The following is a 19719-nucleotide window of genomic DNA, read 5'->3' as shown; positions in this document are numbered from 1 at the left end:
CTTATTTGATTTAGTGGATGATTTCTTACAATCTACCCTCTATGACAATTACGCCTTCTCCACTGTGGTTTTGGCTTATGCTTCACTTGAAGAGGGATGTTGGGTAGAACAGCTGGATGTGACTCAGGCACTGCTGTAGGCAGGGTGTCTGGTGGATTTATCAGTAGTGGTTTGTGCTCTGTTGACCCAGGTTCACCTTTATTTGTGGTGGGTGACTCAGGTGATGGCTCTGAAATTTTCTGAGATGTTGTTGATTTTGGTGTGTGCTCAGGCATAGTGTTTGGAAGAACAGAATATGGGTCAGACACTGCCCCAGCTGTCGTTTTAGAGTCCAGTCCAGGAATTGTTGAGTCTGGTGCTGGTGTTAATGTGGGTGTTGTTTCTGAATCTGGCCCGGGATTTGTTGGGTCATGTGCAGGAGCTGTTTCAGCTGTTGCTTCGGAAATTGATCCAGGTGTTGAGGAGTCCTGTGTAGACGCTACTTCTGTGGTTGCTTCAGAGTTTGGCCGATGGGCAGCTGTTGTTTCTGACTCCGGCCCAGGGGTTATTGATTCTTGTGTAGGAGCTGCTTCACCTGTTGTTTCTGACTCCGGCCCAGGGGTTATTGATTCTTGTGTAGGAGCTGCTTCTCCTGTTGTTTCTGACTCCGGCCCAGTGGTTATTGATTCTTGTGTAGGAGCTGCTTCACCTGTTGTTTCTGACTCCGGCCCAGGGGTTATTGATTCTTGTGTAGGAGCTGCTTCACCTGTTGTTTCTGACTCCGGCCCAGGGGTTATTGATTCTTGTGTAGGAGCTGCTTCACCTGTTGTTTCTGACTCCGGCCCAGGGGTTATTGATTCTTGTGTAGGAGCTGCTTCTCCTGTTGTTTCTGACTCCGGCCCAGTGGTTATTGATTCTTGTGTAGGAGCTGCTTCTCCTGTTGTTTCTGACTCCGGCCCAGGTGTTATTGATTCTTGTGTAGGAGCTGCTTCTCCTGTTGTTTCTGACTCCGGCCCAGTGGTTATTGATTCTTGTGTAGGAGCTGCTTCACCTGTTGTTTCTGACTCTGGCCCAGGTGTTGTTGAGTCTTGTGTAGACCCTGCCCCAGCTGTTGTTTCTGACTCTGGCCCAGGGGTTGTAGAGTCTTGAGCAGACCCTGCCCCAGCTGTTGTTTCTGACTCCGGCCCAGGGGTTATTGATTCTTGTGTAGGAGCTGCTTCACCTGTTGTTTCTGACTCCAGCCCAGGTGTTGCTGATTCTTGTGCAGGAGCTGCTTCTACTGTTGTTTCTGAATCTGGCCCAGGTATTGTTGAGTCTTGTGTAGACCCTGCCTCAGCTGTTGTTTCTGACTCCGGCCCAGGTGTTGTAGAGTCTTGAGCAGACCCTGCCCCAGCTGTTGTTTCTGACTCCGGCCCAGGGGTTATTGATTCTTGTGTAGGAGCTGCTTCAGCTGTTGTTTCTGACTCCGGCCCAGGTGTTGTTGAATCTTGTGTAGGAGCTGCTTCTCCTGTTGTTTCTGACTCCGGCCCAGGTGTTGTAGAGTCTTGTGCAGGAGCTGCTTCAGCTGTTGTTTCTGACTCTGGCCCAGGGGTTGTTGAGTCTTCTGCTGGAGCTGCTTCACCTGTTGTTTCTGACTCTGGCCCAGGTGTTGTAGAGTCTTGTGCAGGAGCTGCTTCACCTGTTGTTTCTGACTCTGGCCCAGGTGTTGTAGAGTCTTGTGCAGGAGCTGCCTCAGCTGTTGTTTCTGACTCTGGCCCAGGGGTTGTAGAGTCTTGTGCAGGAGCTGCTTCACCTGTTGTTTCTGAATCAGGCCTGGGTGTTGTAGAGTCTTGTGCAGACCCTGCCTCAGCTGATGTTTCTGACTCTGGCCCAGGTGTTGTAGAGTCTTGTGCTGGAGCTGCTTCACCTGTTGTTTCTGACTCTGGCCCAGGGGTTGTTGAGTCTTGTGCAGACCCTGCCTCAGCTGTTGTTTCTGACTCTGGCCCAGGGGTTGTTGAATCTTCTGCTGGAGCTGCTTCACCCGTTGTTTCTGACTCTGGCCCAGGGGTTGTTGAGTCTTGTGCAGACCCTGCCTCAGCTGTTGTTTCTGACTCTGGCCCAGGGGTTGTTGAATCTTGTGCAGGAGCTGCTTCACCTGTTGTTTCTGACTCTGGCCCAGGGGTTGTTGAATCTTGTGCAGACCCTGCCTCAGCTGTTGTTTCTGACTCTGGCCCAGGGGTTGTTGAATCTTCTGCTGGAGCTGCTTCACCCGTTGTTTCTGACTCTGGCCCAGGGGTTGTTGAGTCTTGTGCAGACCCTGCCTCAGCTGTTGTTTCTGACTCTGGCCCAGGGGTTGTTGAATCTTGTGTAGGAGCTGCTTCACCTGTTGTTTCTGACTCCGGCCCTGGGGTTGTTGAATCTTGTGCTGGAGCTGGTTCACCTGTTGTTTCTGACTCTGGCCCAGGGGTTGTTGAATCTTGTGCAGACCCTGCCTCAGCTGTTGTTTCTGACTCTGGCCCAGGGGTTGTTGAATCTTCTGCTGGAGCTGCTTCACCTGTTGTTTCTGACTCTGGCCCAGGGGTTGTTGAATCTTCTGCTGGAGCTGCTTCACCCGTTGTTTCTGACTCTGGCCCAGGGGTTGTTGAGTCTTGTGCAGACCCTGCCTCAGCTGTTGTTTCTGACTCTGGCCCAGGGGTTGTTGAATCTTGTGTAGGAGCTGCTTCACCTGTTGTTTCTGACTCCGGCCCCGGGGTTGTTGAATCTTGTGCTGGAGCTGCTTCACCCGTTGTTTCTGACTCTGGCCCAGGGGTTGTTGAGTCTTGTGCAGACCCTGCCTCAGCTGTTGTTTCTGACTCTGGCCCAGGTGTTGTAGAGTCTTGTGCTGGAGCTGCTTCACCTGTTGTTTCTGACTCTGGCCCAGGGGTTGTTGAGTCTTGTGCTGGAGCTGCTTCACCCGTTGTTTCTGACTCTGGCCCAGGGGTTGTTGAGTCTTGTGCTGGAGCTGCTTCACCCGTTGTTTCTGACTCTGGCCCAGGGGTTGTTGAGTCTTGTGCAGACCCTGCCTCAGCTGTTGTTTCTGACTCTGGCCCAGGGGTTGTTGAATCTTGTGCAGGAGCTGCTTCACCCGTTGTTTCTGACTCTGGCCCAGGGGTTGTTGAATCTTGTGCAGACCCTGCCTCAGCTGTTGTAGAGTCTTGTGCTGGAGCTGCTTCTCCTGTTGTTTCTGACTCTGGCCCCGGGGTTGTTGAATCTTGTGCTGGAGCTGCTTCACCTGTTGTTTCTGACTCTGGCCCAGGTGTTGTAGAGTCTTGTGCAGGAGCTGCCTCAGCTGTTGTTTCTGACTCCGGCCCAGGGGTTGTTGAATCTTGTGTAGACCCTGCCTCACCTGTTGTTTCTGACTCTGGACCAGGTGTTGTAGAGTCTTGTGCAGGAGCTGCCTCAGCAGATGTTTCTGATTCCAGCCCAGGGGTTGTTGAGTCTTGTGCAGGAGCTGCTTCACCTGTTGTTTCTGACTCTGGCCCAGGTGTTGTAGAGTCTTGTGCAGACCCTGCCTCAGCTGTTGTTTCTGACTCTGGCCCAGGGGTTGTTGAGTCTTGTGCAGACCCTGCTTCAGCTGTTGTTTCTGACTCTGGCCCAGGGGTTGTTGAATCTTGTGCTGGAGCTACCTCAGTTGTTGTTTCTGACTCTGGCCCAGGGGTTGTTGAGTCTTCTGCTGGAGCTGCTTCACCTGTTGTTTCTGAATCAGACCCAGGTGTTGTTGAGTCTTGTCCAGGCGCTGCTCCAGGTGTACTGTTTTGATCAGTTTCAGGTTTGCCCAGCTCAGATGTTGGTAATTTTGGCTTTCCACAATCGCACTGTTGGATTTGGATGATGTTCTTAATAAGATCAACACTGGGGAAGTTCATGCTTAAGACACCTAAGCAACCTTGATTCAAGGAACTTTTCATATGTCCCACCACCATGTTATTCAGCTGCTTGTTAATTGTTTGAGCCAAATCTTTTGGTTTGCTAAAACGTGATGCTGCAATGTCAGTCAGCACAATGTGATGACCACAGAGGTCTGGCTTGAGTTTCTTTATTTTGTCCTCAGCATGAATTAGTAAGTTTTTTTCAAAAAACAATGAATTTCGGTTTTTTGCTCCAGGACTGAAAGTGTCACTCCGGAGAAGAACAATCTTGCCCCGTGCCCGCTGCATGTTTGGTACTGACGACAAAGTCCATATTTTATTTCCATACTTTTCAATAACTTTCTTCATCAACTGTACAACTTTGCTCTTGAAAAGCCCATGTAGTGTTACTTTCACAAGCACAGTCTCACTACTATGGCCATTTAAGAAGTTGAAAATGATCCTGAGGACTTCATCAAATCGAATGTGTTGTGGAAACATCCAGTGACTATCCAAGATATAAACATATTCTTGGTTGGGCAACCAAATCCCAGCATGTATGTCAAAAAACCTAAGTCCCACATTGAGTTGCTTGTCCAAGGTCCAAACTTGACATTTAGCAAGTGGTCCTCCATATAATGATAAGCTTTCATGTGTTCCAGGTATGGAGATAGCAGATACTGGAGTCTCATCAGGTACAGATTTCATCCAATCCAGGTTATAAAATCTTGGATCTATGGCTGGTTTATCATTGAAAACTGCCCCTGAAGCTGAATGGGCAGTTATTCTGGTGGGGGGAAAGACATGATACTTTCTAAATTGAATATTTCTTTTAAAATTTAAACAACAGGAAAACATTAAAGTAGTTATTTACCAATTTAATTTAATTTGACTAATTAGAGAACAGGGAAACTGTCTAAATATGAAAGAAATATTTGTTGGATATGTTCACAAACCGTAAAAAGTGATATGATAATGTACATTCTTCTATACAGAATAAGCTAATATAATGAGAAAAACACAATATAATCATCAATATTATGTTCAACTTACATAGAGAGAAGCCAGAGGTAATTATGGATCCCCATAACTGGTTTGTTGGCCAATATATGTTCCAGTGAACTCGGTCAGGATTTATCCAGTTCTCTTTCCAAGATATTATTATTATTATTTACATTTTTGTCTGAACTATCAATTTGTTAAGCGTTTCACTGTCCCCGGAAAGCTTTTAACTATCTATGTGACTATGACAAATAGACAGCTGTCTCCCTTTGAGTCAGATGCCGTAACTGTGAGAGTAGAGACAGGGTTTCATTTGCAAATTTCTACTCTCTAATCTTTCATTTGGAATGAGAGAGAGAGAGAGAGAGAGAGAGAGAGAGAGAGAGAGAGAGAGAGAGAGAGAATAAAAGAGATAAAGACATGGGCATTGTAAAAGAGGCCAGCAGGTGATACTTAGTAAAATGTGGCTTCAGGGACAGTCGTGGTGATGCATGAGTCAGTTTAGCTGGCTATCCTTTGCATACACTGCATGCAAGATTTTTGAAGACAGTCAGTAATAGTGCAACCAGTCATGCTAAGCTAACTGAACTCTGTCTGGTTATGCATACTTATCATACAGCTATGAGAAGAAGAAGGCAAACAAGCATATTTCCCAAAATATCAAACTGTTGATTTTATGCTGTAGCATACAATATTTTACCAAACAATGTGGTATGCACCTTAGGGGTGAACTGAAAAGAGCCAGGCCTCATCTCCCATAATCAGTACCTAACATCAGACTGTTAGTGCTCTTGTGGCTAAACAGGAGCCAATCCCTGCAGCTAGGGTTCAAAATCTTGTAGAAAACCTTCCCAGAAGAGTGGGGGCTATTATAGCAGCAGATTAATGTCGATGGTTTTGAAATGAAAAGAAACACATGTGTGTAATTTTAGGTGTATATATAATTCCATCTGTTTATTTTTGTTTTACCTTTTATAGTGTGTGTTAAACAAATTAATAATCTGATAAGATATTGAGCTTCTGAATGTCATGTTTCCTCATGGTGTGAATGGTGGGAAACAACTCTATAAAAGAGGCCTGCAAAGCACTACAGGATTTGCTTTTGTGTTCTTATATTGAACATACAGACTGTAGCCGTTTACTTTCTGTGGTGGGTTGTGCTTTGCTGTCACGTCATCCTTATCCTGGCCAATAAGCTCATGTCAGGCCTCTGCTGATCCTCTTCCTGACCACCTGTTGCATCTTAGTGCAAAAGGTTATCTGCAGAAGCATGATCAGATAAGACTTTAACGTGAGCAGTTCTGTTACCAGTGGTAATTCATAACAAGAACAATCAGATAATGCCTATGAAATGACAAGAGTGCTATTGATCTGCGGGGAATTCAGTTCCTTTTAACACCTACCTCTGCACCAGTTTTTGCCTTGGAGCTAATTCCTTCTTTGCAAGATGTCTGTGAGAACCTTACCCCTGGTTTTCATTAATCTTGGTGGAGAGATGCTTTATATACTGGACCAACGCCTGCGAGCTCAGAACACGTCTGAGGACAATTCAGAGAAAGGTAGACGTAGTTAAGACAACTGACAAGCTTGTTAGGTGTGTATGTGTTTCACTCCCAACCATCCCCACTGACAGGCTGTAGCTATCAGATGTTAGTTTATAAACTGAGAATGTTTTTCCCACGCACAGCACACCAAATCACAAGTCCCTTTTTTTCTTCTGTCTTTTCTTGCAGGAGTGTGGTCAGAAAATGACAGAAAAAGAGGTATCCATACTATACTTCAGAAATATTATTGTTTGGTCAGCTGCTTTTGTACCTGTAGTTTCTGCTTCTAGTTGTTATGTCAACATAACTTTCATAGGTTATAAGATAGTAGTACTTTCAGCACTGGTTTAAATTACAACCCACAATTTACAGTGGAATTATGTTGTATGAATCAGGTAACAATAAAAATACATATTATATGGTATAGTGTGAGAAGACGAAACTATGGGGAACAAGAGAACAAGGGAACAATTGGGCATTTTAGAGGAAATGAGACAGAGATTATACTCTAAGTATTTCTGTAAATACTGGGTAGATACTATGTACGTAGTGAAAGTGAAATGTTACAGTTATGGCATGCTACCAAAACTGCAGGGGTACAGCAAGGTAAGGAAATACAAGACTGGATTATGAGAGAGGCAAAGTGGCCTACTCACAGGCCTCAGAATTCACATCCACATCATTTGGGATTACATGTTTGGATTAATTACAGATTTGTTAAAAATTTGCTCCACTGACGTATAACAGCAACTGTGATCGTAACAAAATCATCCATCCATTGGCCCAGGGGACTAAAAATAAAAATAAAAAATCACCTTCACTATTCCCTGAAGCCCAAGTTTCAACATATTCAATTAGGATTTTCTTTATGAACTAAATGAAAAACAAGCAAAAAAGAGTTTACTGTCATAGAAAACTAACAAATATCTGTATTTTACAAGCCTAAACAAGTGAATTGTTGGCATTTTTGCTTATGAAATTACTGCTATCAACTAACTCTGTCAATTGTCTAATGGATTAATCAACTAATCATTCAGTTCAAGAATATTGGTTGATTTATGGGTGCCTGGGGACATTATGAAATGCCATGTATAGTGAGGGTCAAAAGGGGCCCTAGAAGGATAATCCAGCCATGGTCTTTCGGAGAAACTCCCAAAACTCAGATTGAGGGTTTACCGTAAAATTACATTTTATATTTTACAGTTTACATACAGTAGATTTTAGGTAAAATTTGCTCACTAATTTTTCTGTAACTGTTTGTCTGTAACAATGTTGCATGAAAAGTAAGTACTTTGATGAACCAGTGAGTTGGTCACTTATTTCACATAAATAAATGATGCAGTAGCTAAGTCCATTGGGGATGGAGAAACAAACCGTGCTAAACTCTAATGGTACCTAGCCTGTGTAGTTAGTGCTCTCTATCTTACAGCTCTGTACATAACCAAATGAGCACCAGCTGTAAAGACAAAGCATTTAAGTTGTATTACCATAAAAACAAGGTCTTTTGTGCTTTTTTATTACACATACAAGAGCTAACATTTTCAATAGTAAATTCTTGCCAGAATTAACCACCCTCTGTTTCTGTCTCTTCCCTATTATTCATAGTCATGAATGACATCGTTGGGACCATGTATAGTAAAGCTTTTATGGATGAACTTCTCAAACCTCAGCAGCTGTATTCTCACAGAACAATGAAAACGGTGCTAACTCGATTAGCACACACCTCCATCATGAGGCTGAACCCTGCCAGCATGGACAGGGTATGTACTGGATACCAGAAAGGGCTGTTTTAAGTCTTTGTGGGGGAAAATCTGAGTCAAGTCTCAAGTCTTTATGGCATCCTTCAATTCTCTAAATACTGTCCATTAAAGTGGTGCAACAATTATGTAATTTTTAATTAAAAATCATGTTAATAGTATTTTTGACATAGCTATGATCATATGTTTTCAATCCACAGGCCTAATAATTAAATATCTACGGTCTATGTCCAGGCAAGGCCTGCCTGCTAATGCCTTTGACTTATTTCTTATTTTCCAGGGTTTTACCAGGTCAAACCTTAAAATCTTAAGGAGGAGGTCAAGACTTAAAATAAATCAAGTCTGAAGTCCCTATTTTTATGACTTCAGACCAACTCAACTTTACACCCTTGATGCATTTAAAGTCCTTGTGGAGCTACATTTATGTGATGGTATGGTAGGAGGTGAGACAGTCCAAAAAGAAAATAGTCTTTTCCTATTTTTTTTTTTCCTGCAGCTTTACGAGCTGATGGTTATGGCGTTCAAATATCAAGTCTTCCTTTGTCCACGTCCGAAAGACTTGCTGCTCATCTCGTACAATCACATAGATACCATAAGGGAATTTGTAAAAGACACTCCTATGGTTGTGAACCAAGTGGACGAGACCCATAGGAAGATCATTGAGGTATTATTGTCATTAAATTAATGTTACATTACCATATTCCCTCATTGAATTCTTCCTGTTTATAACATATGAAATGTTCAAATCCAAATACAACTGTAATACATATTTATCACAGTAGTCAATTTCGTCCATACTGTCTAGACTCCAGTTGTCATGTTTTTATCATCTGTCTGTACATCCTGACCTGTTTTTCTTCTTCTTGATGTAGGTATACTCATCGTTATCAGACGGTGAATTCCAGCTTCTCAGACAGACACTGCTCATATTTTTTCAAGACATGCATGTTCGCGTGAGTCGTCTGTTATTAGTTCATCAGCCCATACGACTCAAATGAATAGCAACTTTTTTTTTTTCTCAATCAACACTCCTTTTATCTTTGCTCTCAGGTGTCACTTTTCCTCAAGAATCAAGTCCAGAATCCTAATGGACGTTTTGCCCTGTCAACCTCTGGTCCAGTGCCTCATGGGATAGATGTTCCAGGGTTAATTAAGTAGGCAGGAGACTCTTAGAAAAATATGGAAAGGACATTCAGTTTGTTCTGATAAGTAACGATCTTCAGAATCATCAACATCAGACTCTTGATGCTCATTGTGGTATGGAGTGTAATTAGATCTCCCCTTCTCGAGCCAGTCTCAAGTACTACTTCTCCTCAACGACAGCTCCCAAGAGGCTTTGGAAAAAATCTCATTGGCTAAGAATAAAGTATGATGTTGTAGTTCAATGTTAAAAAATGTGGAAAAAATGAGAAGAAGAGTGTTCAGTTTTATGAGGGATCAAAATTTTTGTAGGCTGACACTTTGGTCCACACTGAAATGGATTGCCATGGAATTTTGTGTTTTATTCAAGTTTCCCTGAGAATAAATCTCAATGATTTCAGTGATCACCTGACTGTTTACCAAGCACCATTAAAAGGCCTGAGTTTTCAGTTAACCAATGAAATATCTCCGCATCTACATAATGTTTGAAACTGAATTTGGTGTCATTTAAAAATGTTCTCATTCATAGCGAAACAACCCACACAGAAAAAATAAAAATAAAATTAGAGGTTAAAGATGCACAAAGAAGAAATCTATCTCATGTGTAAAAAAAGACACAGTGGAAAAAAATGTGAACATCTTGGTCAAAGGACCAACACAAGCACAACTCACAAACCACAGCCAATTTACCACTAGTTTAACCAGATAGAATTCCTGATGACTGATGCAACTGTAAAGGCTCCACTGACAAACTAATGTGTCTTAATTTGAAATTTTCTTATATTTAGTCTCAGATTTCCTCTGACTGATATCTTTACATTCCTGAGTGTCATCATCATCTTCCTGTTTCCACAGGACGTTTGACAGTAAGGGCAGAGAAGTGAGACGAAGTGAGTTCCCCACCGGAGGAAGTTACAGCAGCCCCATCAGAGAAGGATGTTTTGAACTGCACGGTGACAGAGTCATCAGATTGGGCATGAACATGTACGTGCTGTGTGGAGCAATGCGTCATTCAACACATACAACGAATACATGTGGACTAACTCTGTATCACGTGTTTAATGAATTTAAAGGTACACTGTGAACCATCCAGAGGAGACGCACACATCCAAGGCTCCCTCTGTCAAGGTAGTGATGTACTGCGCCACTGGCTAACTGTCATGGCTTATTTGCACCATTATCAGTGGTGCAAAATAAAAGGTGGCATAACAAAGGAAATGATTGTAGAGAAACAGAAGAAGACCGGTATAGGACATTAGCTGTGTGTGTGTGTGTGTGTGTGTGCGTCTGCATGCTATTTATTGAACTGTGAAGTGTATATGTTCACAGTAATTCTACCATTTCTGTTAATCTTTAACTGTAATGTTATATACTATATGATCAGTTTATAAAATGTGAAGCATTGTTATAGATTAAACTACCCAACTACATATAAAGTAGCTGCTTCTTAATCATTTATTTAATTAAATGATCTATTACTATTATTATTATTATGCATCATACACAATATATTTTAGGTTTGAGACCTTCTTTCTGGTCACTTCTAACCTTCCTGTACAGAGGGATGACACTCCCAACCTGCTGGCCAAGGAGGAGCTAAACCTGCTTGCTCGTCTGATGGGAAGCATGAAAGCTGAAAACAAGCCCAAAGCTGAGACTGGTTTTCGGATCAACCTGTTTACCACAGACCAAGAGGAGGAGGAAGCGTGAGTGCTTTTCTTTGCTCATTTTCATGCCATCGAAATTAACATTAATTTCCAGAAATTTGGCTTTTATTTTGGTTAACAGGGGAGCTTCATGTGGAGCTGAAGAGTCCTTGTTTGGAGTGATAAATATTCAAGCGATGCAGGTACGGTAATGTAATACTGTAGAGAGTTGCCAGCAGCTTTTAGTAATCTAATGTAGTAAGCAACTTTGAAAGCTGAGAGAAGACCCTGCAGGCATGTTACAAAACACGTCATTGTTATAGCAACTTATTAGGCTGAAATACCATAAATTGTAAATGATATGAATTTGTATCATGCATCATTAGATTAAATGTGAAATTTGAGTGTAATACATTTTTAGACTACAATTAACCAACCATTACCATTAAATAAGGTCGTTTACTATGAGCATTTGATGAGTTGATATATTTGGGTTTTGTTTGGTTCAGGATGAACAGGCCGCTACTGAGCTGGCTCGAATTGCTGGAGAGTTCAAAGAACAACAAGAACAGCCTGAAAATCCCAGCGGTAACAAAGGAGACGACCTGCTGGCCATGATGGACGACCTTTGACTCTTATCTGTCTCTTCATTTTCATTGGTTAATTATGGTCACTGAAGTCTGTGATGAAATTTAAAATGCTTTACAGAGGTTCATCGTTTTAACTTTATGGCCTGAATGCCTGATGGCAGCGTCATGCATCTCAGGCACAATCACATTTTGTGTCAATATCAGTATCAGATCATCACTTGTTGGAGCTTGGGTTTAATCAGTAAAATATGCAGTTGTCAGTGTATTCTTCACCTGATTGATTCACATTGATGTAAACCAACAGTCTAAGATAAATATCCAATGACTTATAGCGTCTATGCTATGCAAAAAACATTTAATTCTATTGTATTTTAAATTACTAGTATTTCAAAAATACCACATGAATTGATTGCAGATCATAACACATACTATATTCAATAATGTATATGTGATGTATTATAATTTTATCTTTCCAATAAAGCATGTATTCATATTTTTGTTTGTTTGTTTTTTTCCCACACAATACACACATGCAGTAATGTTAAGAGAGTAAGTAATTATTTAATTTCTTAGGTGTGTCAGGGTGTGTTTTCCTAAATGCTACCTGAAATACATGTTGAATGTATTGTAATGCATTAAATTAAAAAGTAAATAGTATTAAAATACATGCTCATTTAAATGTTCTAGTATTTTTTAGTTTTTTGTCATGGTGTATTAATTACTGTTATTGTATCAGTTTATAGGACATTATCCTTCTGTTGTACATTACTGAGGTGGAGGGCCCTGAGAACCAAGAAACAGACTGTCGAACTATTCAGACTACACAGCTTCTTCATAATGCTAATTATTTGAAAATTTAAAATTGCAGATAAAATAAAGTTTTAAGTCCAACCATTCTGAGGGTCCAACCCATGATAAGGTCATATACATTTATGATTGTCTGATTCATTCTTGTGCATATATCTGACATCTACATTCAGAGGGTTCAAAAAACACATGAATTTAAGGAAAAGCAAACCGCTTGTAAATGTGTTTTCTGGCGCAGCCTGCAGGGGGCGCTGCTTGCTTTGTGTTGACGTAATTTGACGCAGAGTAAGACGTCATCACGCTGCCGTTTCCTCGGTGACGCTCTTCGTGCGGGAAAACCAAGTTGTTGACAAACCTTAAACGGTTTGTCTCCCCCCGCAGAGATTTTGCGCGGATTAACACGGAGAAACGGAGAATTAACTACTGCAGGTAAATGTTACACACAACACCTGCGGGTAAGCGTCTGATTTGTGCCGTCAACAGGCTCTGTCGCGGTTAACTGGGCCGCTGCTAAAGCTAACAGTAAAGCTTGCTAACATAGCGACTACCACACAGAGGGTTGCACAGGTTTTATTCTGTATCTTAATTAAACTGGTGATTTTGAGGTGAAGCTGCATAAATAAACTGATATAAACTGGTATCAGAAATAAACGCGTTGGACGGATACTGCTACTGCATTTTAAGGCTAACATGTGTCCATATGTTGAGTTATTTACGGATTGCAGACATAAAACACAAGACATACATCTTACAACTAAACAATAACATCATGAAATCCAAAATCGCATCATGCAGTATTAGACTGCATTAGTTTTAGCCTGGTGTACCTGATGGGTTTACGTTACAAAAAAGGTACAATCTCGGTTGTAAGACAAAAGTGCAGCATGTTGTTTGCTGCAAGTGCCTAATTAGAGAGATATTTTATAATATGTTTTTATTGTCCTGCCTGGAGGAATTTGGCTAATATTAAAGAAGAAATGTCAGAGATTAAAAATATCACTTAGACAGAGTGGAGACACAGTAACTATAGAAAGTTTGTGTGCTGACAGTTACATTGTTGGAAATATAGTGTGAGATGTAAGATTTTTTTTTTTTTTTACTCTTGATGGATAAATTAGCAATTGAGTGTCATTGGTTCCTTTAGTGTTTTGATTATTATTATTCCCAATTCCCTCTGGTGGTGAATTGTGTGGTGGAAGCTAACCTTCTTTCTACCCACAGGTATCCCTGACGTCTGAAGATCATCCTCAGAGTCCATGGAGTCAGAGGGAGCTGAATCCCGGTCATCGGGCCCGGGACCAGTTGAAGGCTTCCACTCTATCCGTGAGCGTACGATCGCAGAGAACAGCATGGTGGTCCTGCTGCAGGGTCTGCAGGGGGAGGTGACCACAGTGGACATGAGGAATGAGAGCACAGCACGGGGGCGTGTGATCAATGTGGACGCCTTCATGAACATACGAATGGAGGAGGTGCTGTACCGGGACCGGCGGGGTCAGGTCACCCAGCTACAGGACCTGTTTATCACTGGCAGGAACATCCGCTACGTTCACATCCCAGATCACATGGACATAATGAAGACTATACAGAGCCAGCTGGCCAAGATACACAGAGCCCGCAACTTTGCCAGTCAAGGAGGAGGCAGAAAAGAGTACGCCAAGAAAACAAAATAACTTATTTTCTTTTTTATGCAGGGATATAAAACTCTGCTGGATGCTGCTTGTGCAAGGTCAAATCCAAAAATACTTAAGAGACAACCACAGTTTTTCTTTCTTTTTCAGATTTGAGGTCAAGCTTCACTCTAAATCAGCAGTTTACAGTCTGAGGGTTCACAAACAGACTCAAGGGATAAGAACAAAAAAAATGATTTCAGCTTTTGAGCTTTTTGGCTTTTGTCTCTTCTTTTCATCATGAAATAGTGGACAGTCTCATCTCTCCAGATATCTTGAAGCCTTAAAATGAAACTGTCTGACAAGAAAAACAGTCACTCTTTGGTTTAACTGCTCACAACTTATTTGTACTTATTTGTTTGAAAAGGTTGGCAGTATAACCTGACAGATCCTTGATTTCTGGGGCTGTTACCACTAACAGTATTTGAGTTTAAAAATCTAATACTGTATAATATTGTACATTAATTGATACTTTTTTTGAATAAAGATATAACAATTATTTTCATTATTAATGAATCTGCAACATTAATTTATTAATATTTTGTCTAGAAAATATAAAAATCAATTGATTGTTAAATAGTTGCCAATGAATTTTCTGTCAATCCGTTAATCACCTAATTGTTGCAGTTGTACAGTTGCATTAATCTTTTTGATGAAGACCTCTTGAATGAGTTTTGTAAGGGAATTGTGACCATGATATAAACTGAGCTGGAGATGCTGTTTGATGAGTGTCTGCAGGCCTTGAAGTCTTAAAAAGAACTTAATTCAGTTTCCTCAAAAAAATGCTACTTTCAGAATAGTAAGTTGACTTGGAAATGAATCTACTAATTGTATCAAACAGAATTCATTATTATTAATTAGTTAATCCATCCCTTTTTAATGCTGCTTATCCAGGTCATATTAATTTCATTGATTATCTCATTAAGGATTATTGTAAGGCTATATACAGCTGGAAAACACTAAAAAAAATGGAACAATGAATAATTCTAGGCCCTAATCTTGTGAATCTGATGGTGAGACAAGGGTGGAATTTTATTCTGTGTTGTATTTAAAGGTTGTAAAAAGTCTTTCATTTAACTTGGTGAAGCACCAATCGGGCTCTAGTTGGGAACTTCTGGACTGGCGGCCGAGCGTAACACTGTGTTTTTGTGTTTTGGTAATTATGTTTGAGGTTTGGAATTGGTAACAAAAAAAACAGCAGTGAACAGCCATCTTCATTTTTATTTAACAAACTAGTGCAACAAGCGCATGATGCAAAACAGTCATCAACAGATGTTAAGACATTTTCTAAACACATAAAGATGCTGATGTGCTTTCTTACAAGTAAAATAAATGTTAGATGTTATGAGATGGTTTTCTGTCAGTACCTGGCCCATGATATCTGTAATTACCTACCAAGGTGATTTTGGGGGTGACTACCCTGTGCTGATGTCCCCGTGATCCCTGTTCCTGCTCCTGTAAAACAATGACAATCACTGCATCTTCAGCAAATGTAATAATGTCATACACTCAGGTATTCATTAGTGAATCAATACATTCACACTTGCATCCCACTGGTTCAGAAGTCCACTATCCAGTCAGCTGGATTTGAATCATTATTAAAAAGAAAAATAAGTTTTTCTGCAAGAAAATGTTGCTGATAAAATGAAAAGCTGATGAAAAAGGAAATGAATTTATTCTCCTGCCAAAAACATAACTGCTTTATTTAAACAAAATGGAACAAATTACAATTAACAGTGATTGCTGGTGTAGCCCAGAGTGTATTTGCTCTTGAGTTATCCTGACATGCACCACAAAGCCCATCTGTCTGTCTGTGAAACCAGCCCAAAGTTAATAACTGCCCACATGCAGGAAAACATTAGTCATGATCAGTGCCAGTGTGGTGGAGGGAAAAACAAGCTGTCATGTTTCCACAGCTTCAACCCTGCAAACATCCCTGCTGCAAGCATCAGTGAGCCACCGTCACTCTCTCCTGCGATTGGTGGTGTGACATCCAGCTGAGCCGGATGGGACTCTGTTAAACCAATGGAAACAAGCAGAGCGGGTGAAAGGAAGAGAGTGTTTCACTTGGAAACTGCTCCACCAGTGTTCCCCCGATACACAAATACGATCGAGAATTTGAGGAATTTGCAAAGGGGTATGTTATTCCTACGCAGTGTCAGGAAGAGGACAGGCCTGACATAACACAGGCGGAGGCAGCTGGTGCAGATAAACCCTGCACTGTAGATAGATGGGTGTGCATTCACCAGCTGTATCATTTAAACTGAGTGAAACACTACATTAAATTAAGAGGAATATGCACACAGGAATGTCCCTTGGCAGTTGGATCATTGTTTTGGCTGTAGCCTTGGTGTGTTTTCAGGGACATATTTTTCCTCTTGACTGTTTTAAAAACCAACCTTGAGAGTGTCTGTATGACAGCAGGCCACATAATGACTGCTTACTGCTGTGCTAAAAACACCACCGAGTGCCACATCAACACTCAGTGAACTCAGAATAGCACTTTACAGAGGCTCGGCCGCATAAACAATTCTTTTACAATACATAACAGCGTGGTTTAGTCTCACATACTCCATCAGTGGTCAGAGAAGTGCTGAGATTTTTTACTATAGTAGAAGTACCAGTTTAAAAGTACTGAGTAAAGTGTATTTTGTTGGTAATACTTCTGTGCTTTTCCTTAAGTTAAATATACAAGTGGATGCAGGACTTTTACTTGTGATGAAGTATTTTTACACTGTGGTATTACTACTTTAACCTAAGTAAATGGGAAGAAAGGAAATAGGAGTACCTCTGCCACTAATGGCTCATATTGATGTATCAAATAGCGTTTTACTGTTCCTGCTGGTCGAGGTGAACATTAGTGTCGACTTCTTCATATGCAGTTTGGTAGTTTAATTCAGTGGTTCCCAACCTAGGGTTCAGGCCCCACACAAATGATCACAAAATAAATCTGAGGGACATGAGATTCATGGGAGAGGAAAGATAGAAAAAATGTTTTGTTCTGTCCACTAATCTTTCTTTTTTGGATAATTCAACATAGAGAAAATGTCTCGGTCTTTGGTGGAAAAACTCCTCTGAAACATGACAAAACGCTCAATCTAGATGCTGTTTCTGTAATGAGTCATTGGCCAAAAAGGTTGGAAACCACTGGTTTAATCTTTAACAGTACATTGTACTTTATGTTTTCTATGTAAGATCTTAATCTGAAAAATAACTAGTAACTCTAGCTGTCAAATAAATGATGCTGAAAGAAGTCACAACACCACACTGTAAAAAATACTCAATTACAACCACACTGAAGATGTTACTAAAGTGAAATTGAAAGCAAATGGACCCTGTGAGGGTTTTACTATTAGATATTATATCAATAATTTGTAAAGTCAAACGAATAGTGACGTGAAAAGCACAATATTTCCCTCTTAAGGAGTTACATTACTAAGTGGCATAATACAAAGTACAAGTACATAATACTCAAGTACAAGTACCTCAAATTTAGTACAATGGTTAACGTACTTTCTAATTTTTACAACTGCAGATACATTTAGCGAAGTCACAGTTCAATATTTGCCTCAGACATGGAGCAGTGCAAGTATAAAGTAGCATAAAGTAGAAATACTCAAGCACCTTAAATTTGCCTTGATTAAAGTACTGTAGTAAATGTACTTTCCACTAGACAACAGCACCTGCTGCTCTGCTCCACTGTTTTCTCAATAAACTCTGCCAGCAACACAAACTGTCACTGCTGAGCTCTTTTTCCCTCCCTCCAACCTGAGATTAAAATACAAAGAGTCCAATTAATCCACGAGCCCCCACAGCACCGCGGCCCTGTGCCCGTGGCAGCCGACTAGCTATTTCCTGTTCCACCCTCCTGGCTTAACAGTGAACAGAGCTCACTGTGGTGCGGCCAGCAGAACAGAGATCACCTCCCTCTGGTCAGCAGTGAGGCTCAAATCTGCACAGAGCCAGAATTAAGGCCAATAAATAGAGATTTCCATAAAAGTGGGGGCTCTAGTGTGATTTACTTGCCATTTGGGGCTTTTATTTTGGAGTCAGATTGCAGTTTCACTTTATCTCTCAGGAAAAGGAAACACCTCCTTCTCAACACGAGTCTGGACCCTTTCTGGCTGGTCCTCCTCCCTCTAAAGGATGAGAGGGAGTGGATCACAGTGTGGAGCTGCTCCCTCTCTAGTCCAGCAGCGATTTCAGCTCCTCTGTCACAAACTCTGAGTGACCAACAACCTCTCACTGCTTTTCTGTCTGAGAGATGGGATCTTATCTAAATGTTGACTGACAGACCAGGTCCAAATCTGGATCTAAATTCTTTGTTTTTCAGTGGAAACTTGGTGTTAGTCAAGCTGAGCAGCTGTCATCCAGGACTGAGGTGAGTGACTTTACATGATCTTATGTTAAAATATATTTAATTTTCATGTAAATCAAGCTTTTATTGCGTATTACATGGACTTTCTGTCAGGAGAATTGATTCTCAGACCTTTTCACAAACTAAGGTTTTTAAACATTTTTACATTTTCACAAGGATTTTTCCACATATACTTCAGTTACTGGAGGCAACAAACAGGTTTATTAGTAGGGCTTGTAGCATGTTTTAAAAGTCCATAAAAGTCATTGTAAGAGCAGTAGCTATAACTTGCCATTAATCATTAACACTTTGAATATAAATTCACAGAGAAAACTTGGTTACATGTGTTTTACTACTTTCTCTAGCCCGCTTTCTGCAGTACTAAATTCAAGTGGTATTGACAGCGACTTCCCCTCTGAGATACTGCAGACATTTGGTTGACTACTGTAAAATAACATGTCTTATTTTCAGTGGTTTCGGGTTTCATCTTTTGACTTAAATAGGATTATCTAAGCAGGAAATGTAGGAGGGTTGAACAGGAGTGCGTTTTATGGGGTCACATAAACAGCTACAGCCGCCGGGCTTTACATGTGTGTAGTTAAGTCAAGAAGTTATTGGACTTGTCTGGAAATGTTAGGTGTTAAATCTGTCTGCCCGAGACTGTGGCCGCATTAAATAGACATTTGTCTCCCTCTGGTATTTGTGTTGTGCGTCCGGCTCGGGTAAACTTCACCACAAACTGTCATGAATATCTGTGGAGCTCTGCATAGAAATATGTGTAGTAAGTAAGAAAACAGAAGCGTGAGTGTGAGAATGCTTCTGTGAGGATTTTTAATGCTGTATTTGTAGTGTTTATAGAAATAGTCAGCTGTACTGCAAAAAACTCTTCTTCCTCTTATCAAGTCATTAAAGTCATCTTTAAAACAAATGAAATCTGCTGAGGATGGAGATAATTACAACTTTTTTCCAATAGAAATCAACTTGCTTCAGGACATTTCCAAAAATTAGTGTCCAGAGCTTAAAAATGGAGAGGCAGGTGATTACACAAGAATTAAGGAAAACATAAACTTCATTAAAGGCAAGATGCCTGAAAAAATGTAATTTGCATCAAAATAACTGACTTAATATTAATGCACTTGTAAACTGTAAATTTGTGAATTTGTTTTGGAAAATTATTTTAAAAGAAATAGTTCAACATTTTTGGGACATGTGTTTATGCTCTATTTCTAAGAGCTAGGTGAGAAGATTGATACCACTCATGTCTGTGCAGTAAATATGAAGCTACAGGCAGCAGCTGATTAGCTTATCTTAGCATAAGGACTGGAAACGGGGAAATAGTTAGCCTGGCTTGGTGCTGTCCAGCA

At 40.8% G+C, this 19719-nt stretch overlaps 4 protein-coding genes and 1 long non-coding RNA gene across 5 annotated transcripts in view; 3 read left to right on the top strand and 2 right to left on the bottom strand.

The window, feature by feature from the left end:
- Nucleotides 1-1259: 1259 nt before the first annotated feature.
- LOC139634259 (transcription factor SPT20 homolog) lies at nt 1260-3920 on the bottom strand. Its single transcript, XM_071500613.1, has 2 exons — nt 3915-3920; nt 1260-3619 (listed from the first exon to the last, which is right to left on the bottom strand). Exons 1-2 carry the CDS (start codon nt 3918-3920, stop codon nt 1400-1402), a joined length of 2226 nt encoding a protein of 741 aa, XP_071356714.1. The 3' UTR covers nt 1260-1399.
- Nucleotides 3921-4700: 780 nt separating this feature from the next.
- On the top strand, nt 4701-12413 carry oscp1a (organic solute carrier partner 1a). Its single transcript, XM_071500832.1, has 11 exons — nt 4701-6406; nt 6581-6610; nt 7997-8151; nt 8645-8812; nt 9021-9101; nt 9199-9302; nt 10144-10272; nt 10362-10416; nt 10849-10994; nt 11077-11137; nt 11444-12413. Exons 1-11 carry the CDS (start codon nt 6295-6297, stop codon nt 11564-11566), a joined length of 1164 nt encoding a protein of 387 aa, XP_071356933.1. The 5' UTR covers nt 4701-6294; the 3' UTR covers nt 11567-12413.
- Nucleotides 12414-12606: 193 nt separating this feature from the next.
- Nucleotides 12607-14503, top strand: lsm10 (LSM10, U7 small nuclear RNA associated). The gene is made up of 2 exons (XM_071500834.1): nt 12607-12760; nt 13553-14503. Exon 2 carries the CDS (start codon nt 13588-13590, stop codon nt 13999-14001), a length of 414 nt encoding a protein of 137 aa, XP_071356935.1. The 5' UTR covers nt 12607-12760; nt 13553-13587; the 3' UTR covers nt 14002-14503.
- Nucleotides 14504-15885: 1382 nt separating this feature from the next.
- Nucleotides 15886-19719, bottom strand: part of LOC139634402 (uncharacterized) — an 11070-nt gene continuing 7236 nt past the window's right edge. The window contains exon 3 of the long non-coding RNA XR_011693959.1: nt 15886-16012. This is a non-coding gene — a long non-coding RNA (uncharacterized lncRNA). The remainder of the gene's footprint in view (nt 16013-19719) is intronic.
- Nucleotides 17383-19719, top strand: part of eva1bb (eva-1 homolog Bb (C. elegans)) — a 10711-nt gene continuing 8374 nt past the window's right edge. Inside the window, exon 1 of the mRNA XM_071500833.1 lies at nt 17383-18379. The gene's annotated coding sequence lies outside the window, so the exon portion shown is untranslated. The remainder of the gene's footprint in view (nt 18380-19719) is intronic.

This window comes from Trachinotus anak, unplaced genomic scaffold, assembly GCF_046630095.1.
Source record: "Trachinotus anak isolate AG129_WGS33_773 ecotype Australia unplaced genomic scaffold, CSIRO_AGI_Tana_v1 ptg000016l, whole genome shotgun sequence".
Taxonomy (NCBI): Eukaryota; Metazoa; Chordata; class Actinopteri; order Carangiformes; family Carangidae; genus Trachinotus; species Trachinotus anak.
The sequence above is the reverse complement of the archived record's forward strand: the minus strand, read 5'-3'. Positions and strand labels throughout refer to the sequence as shown.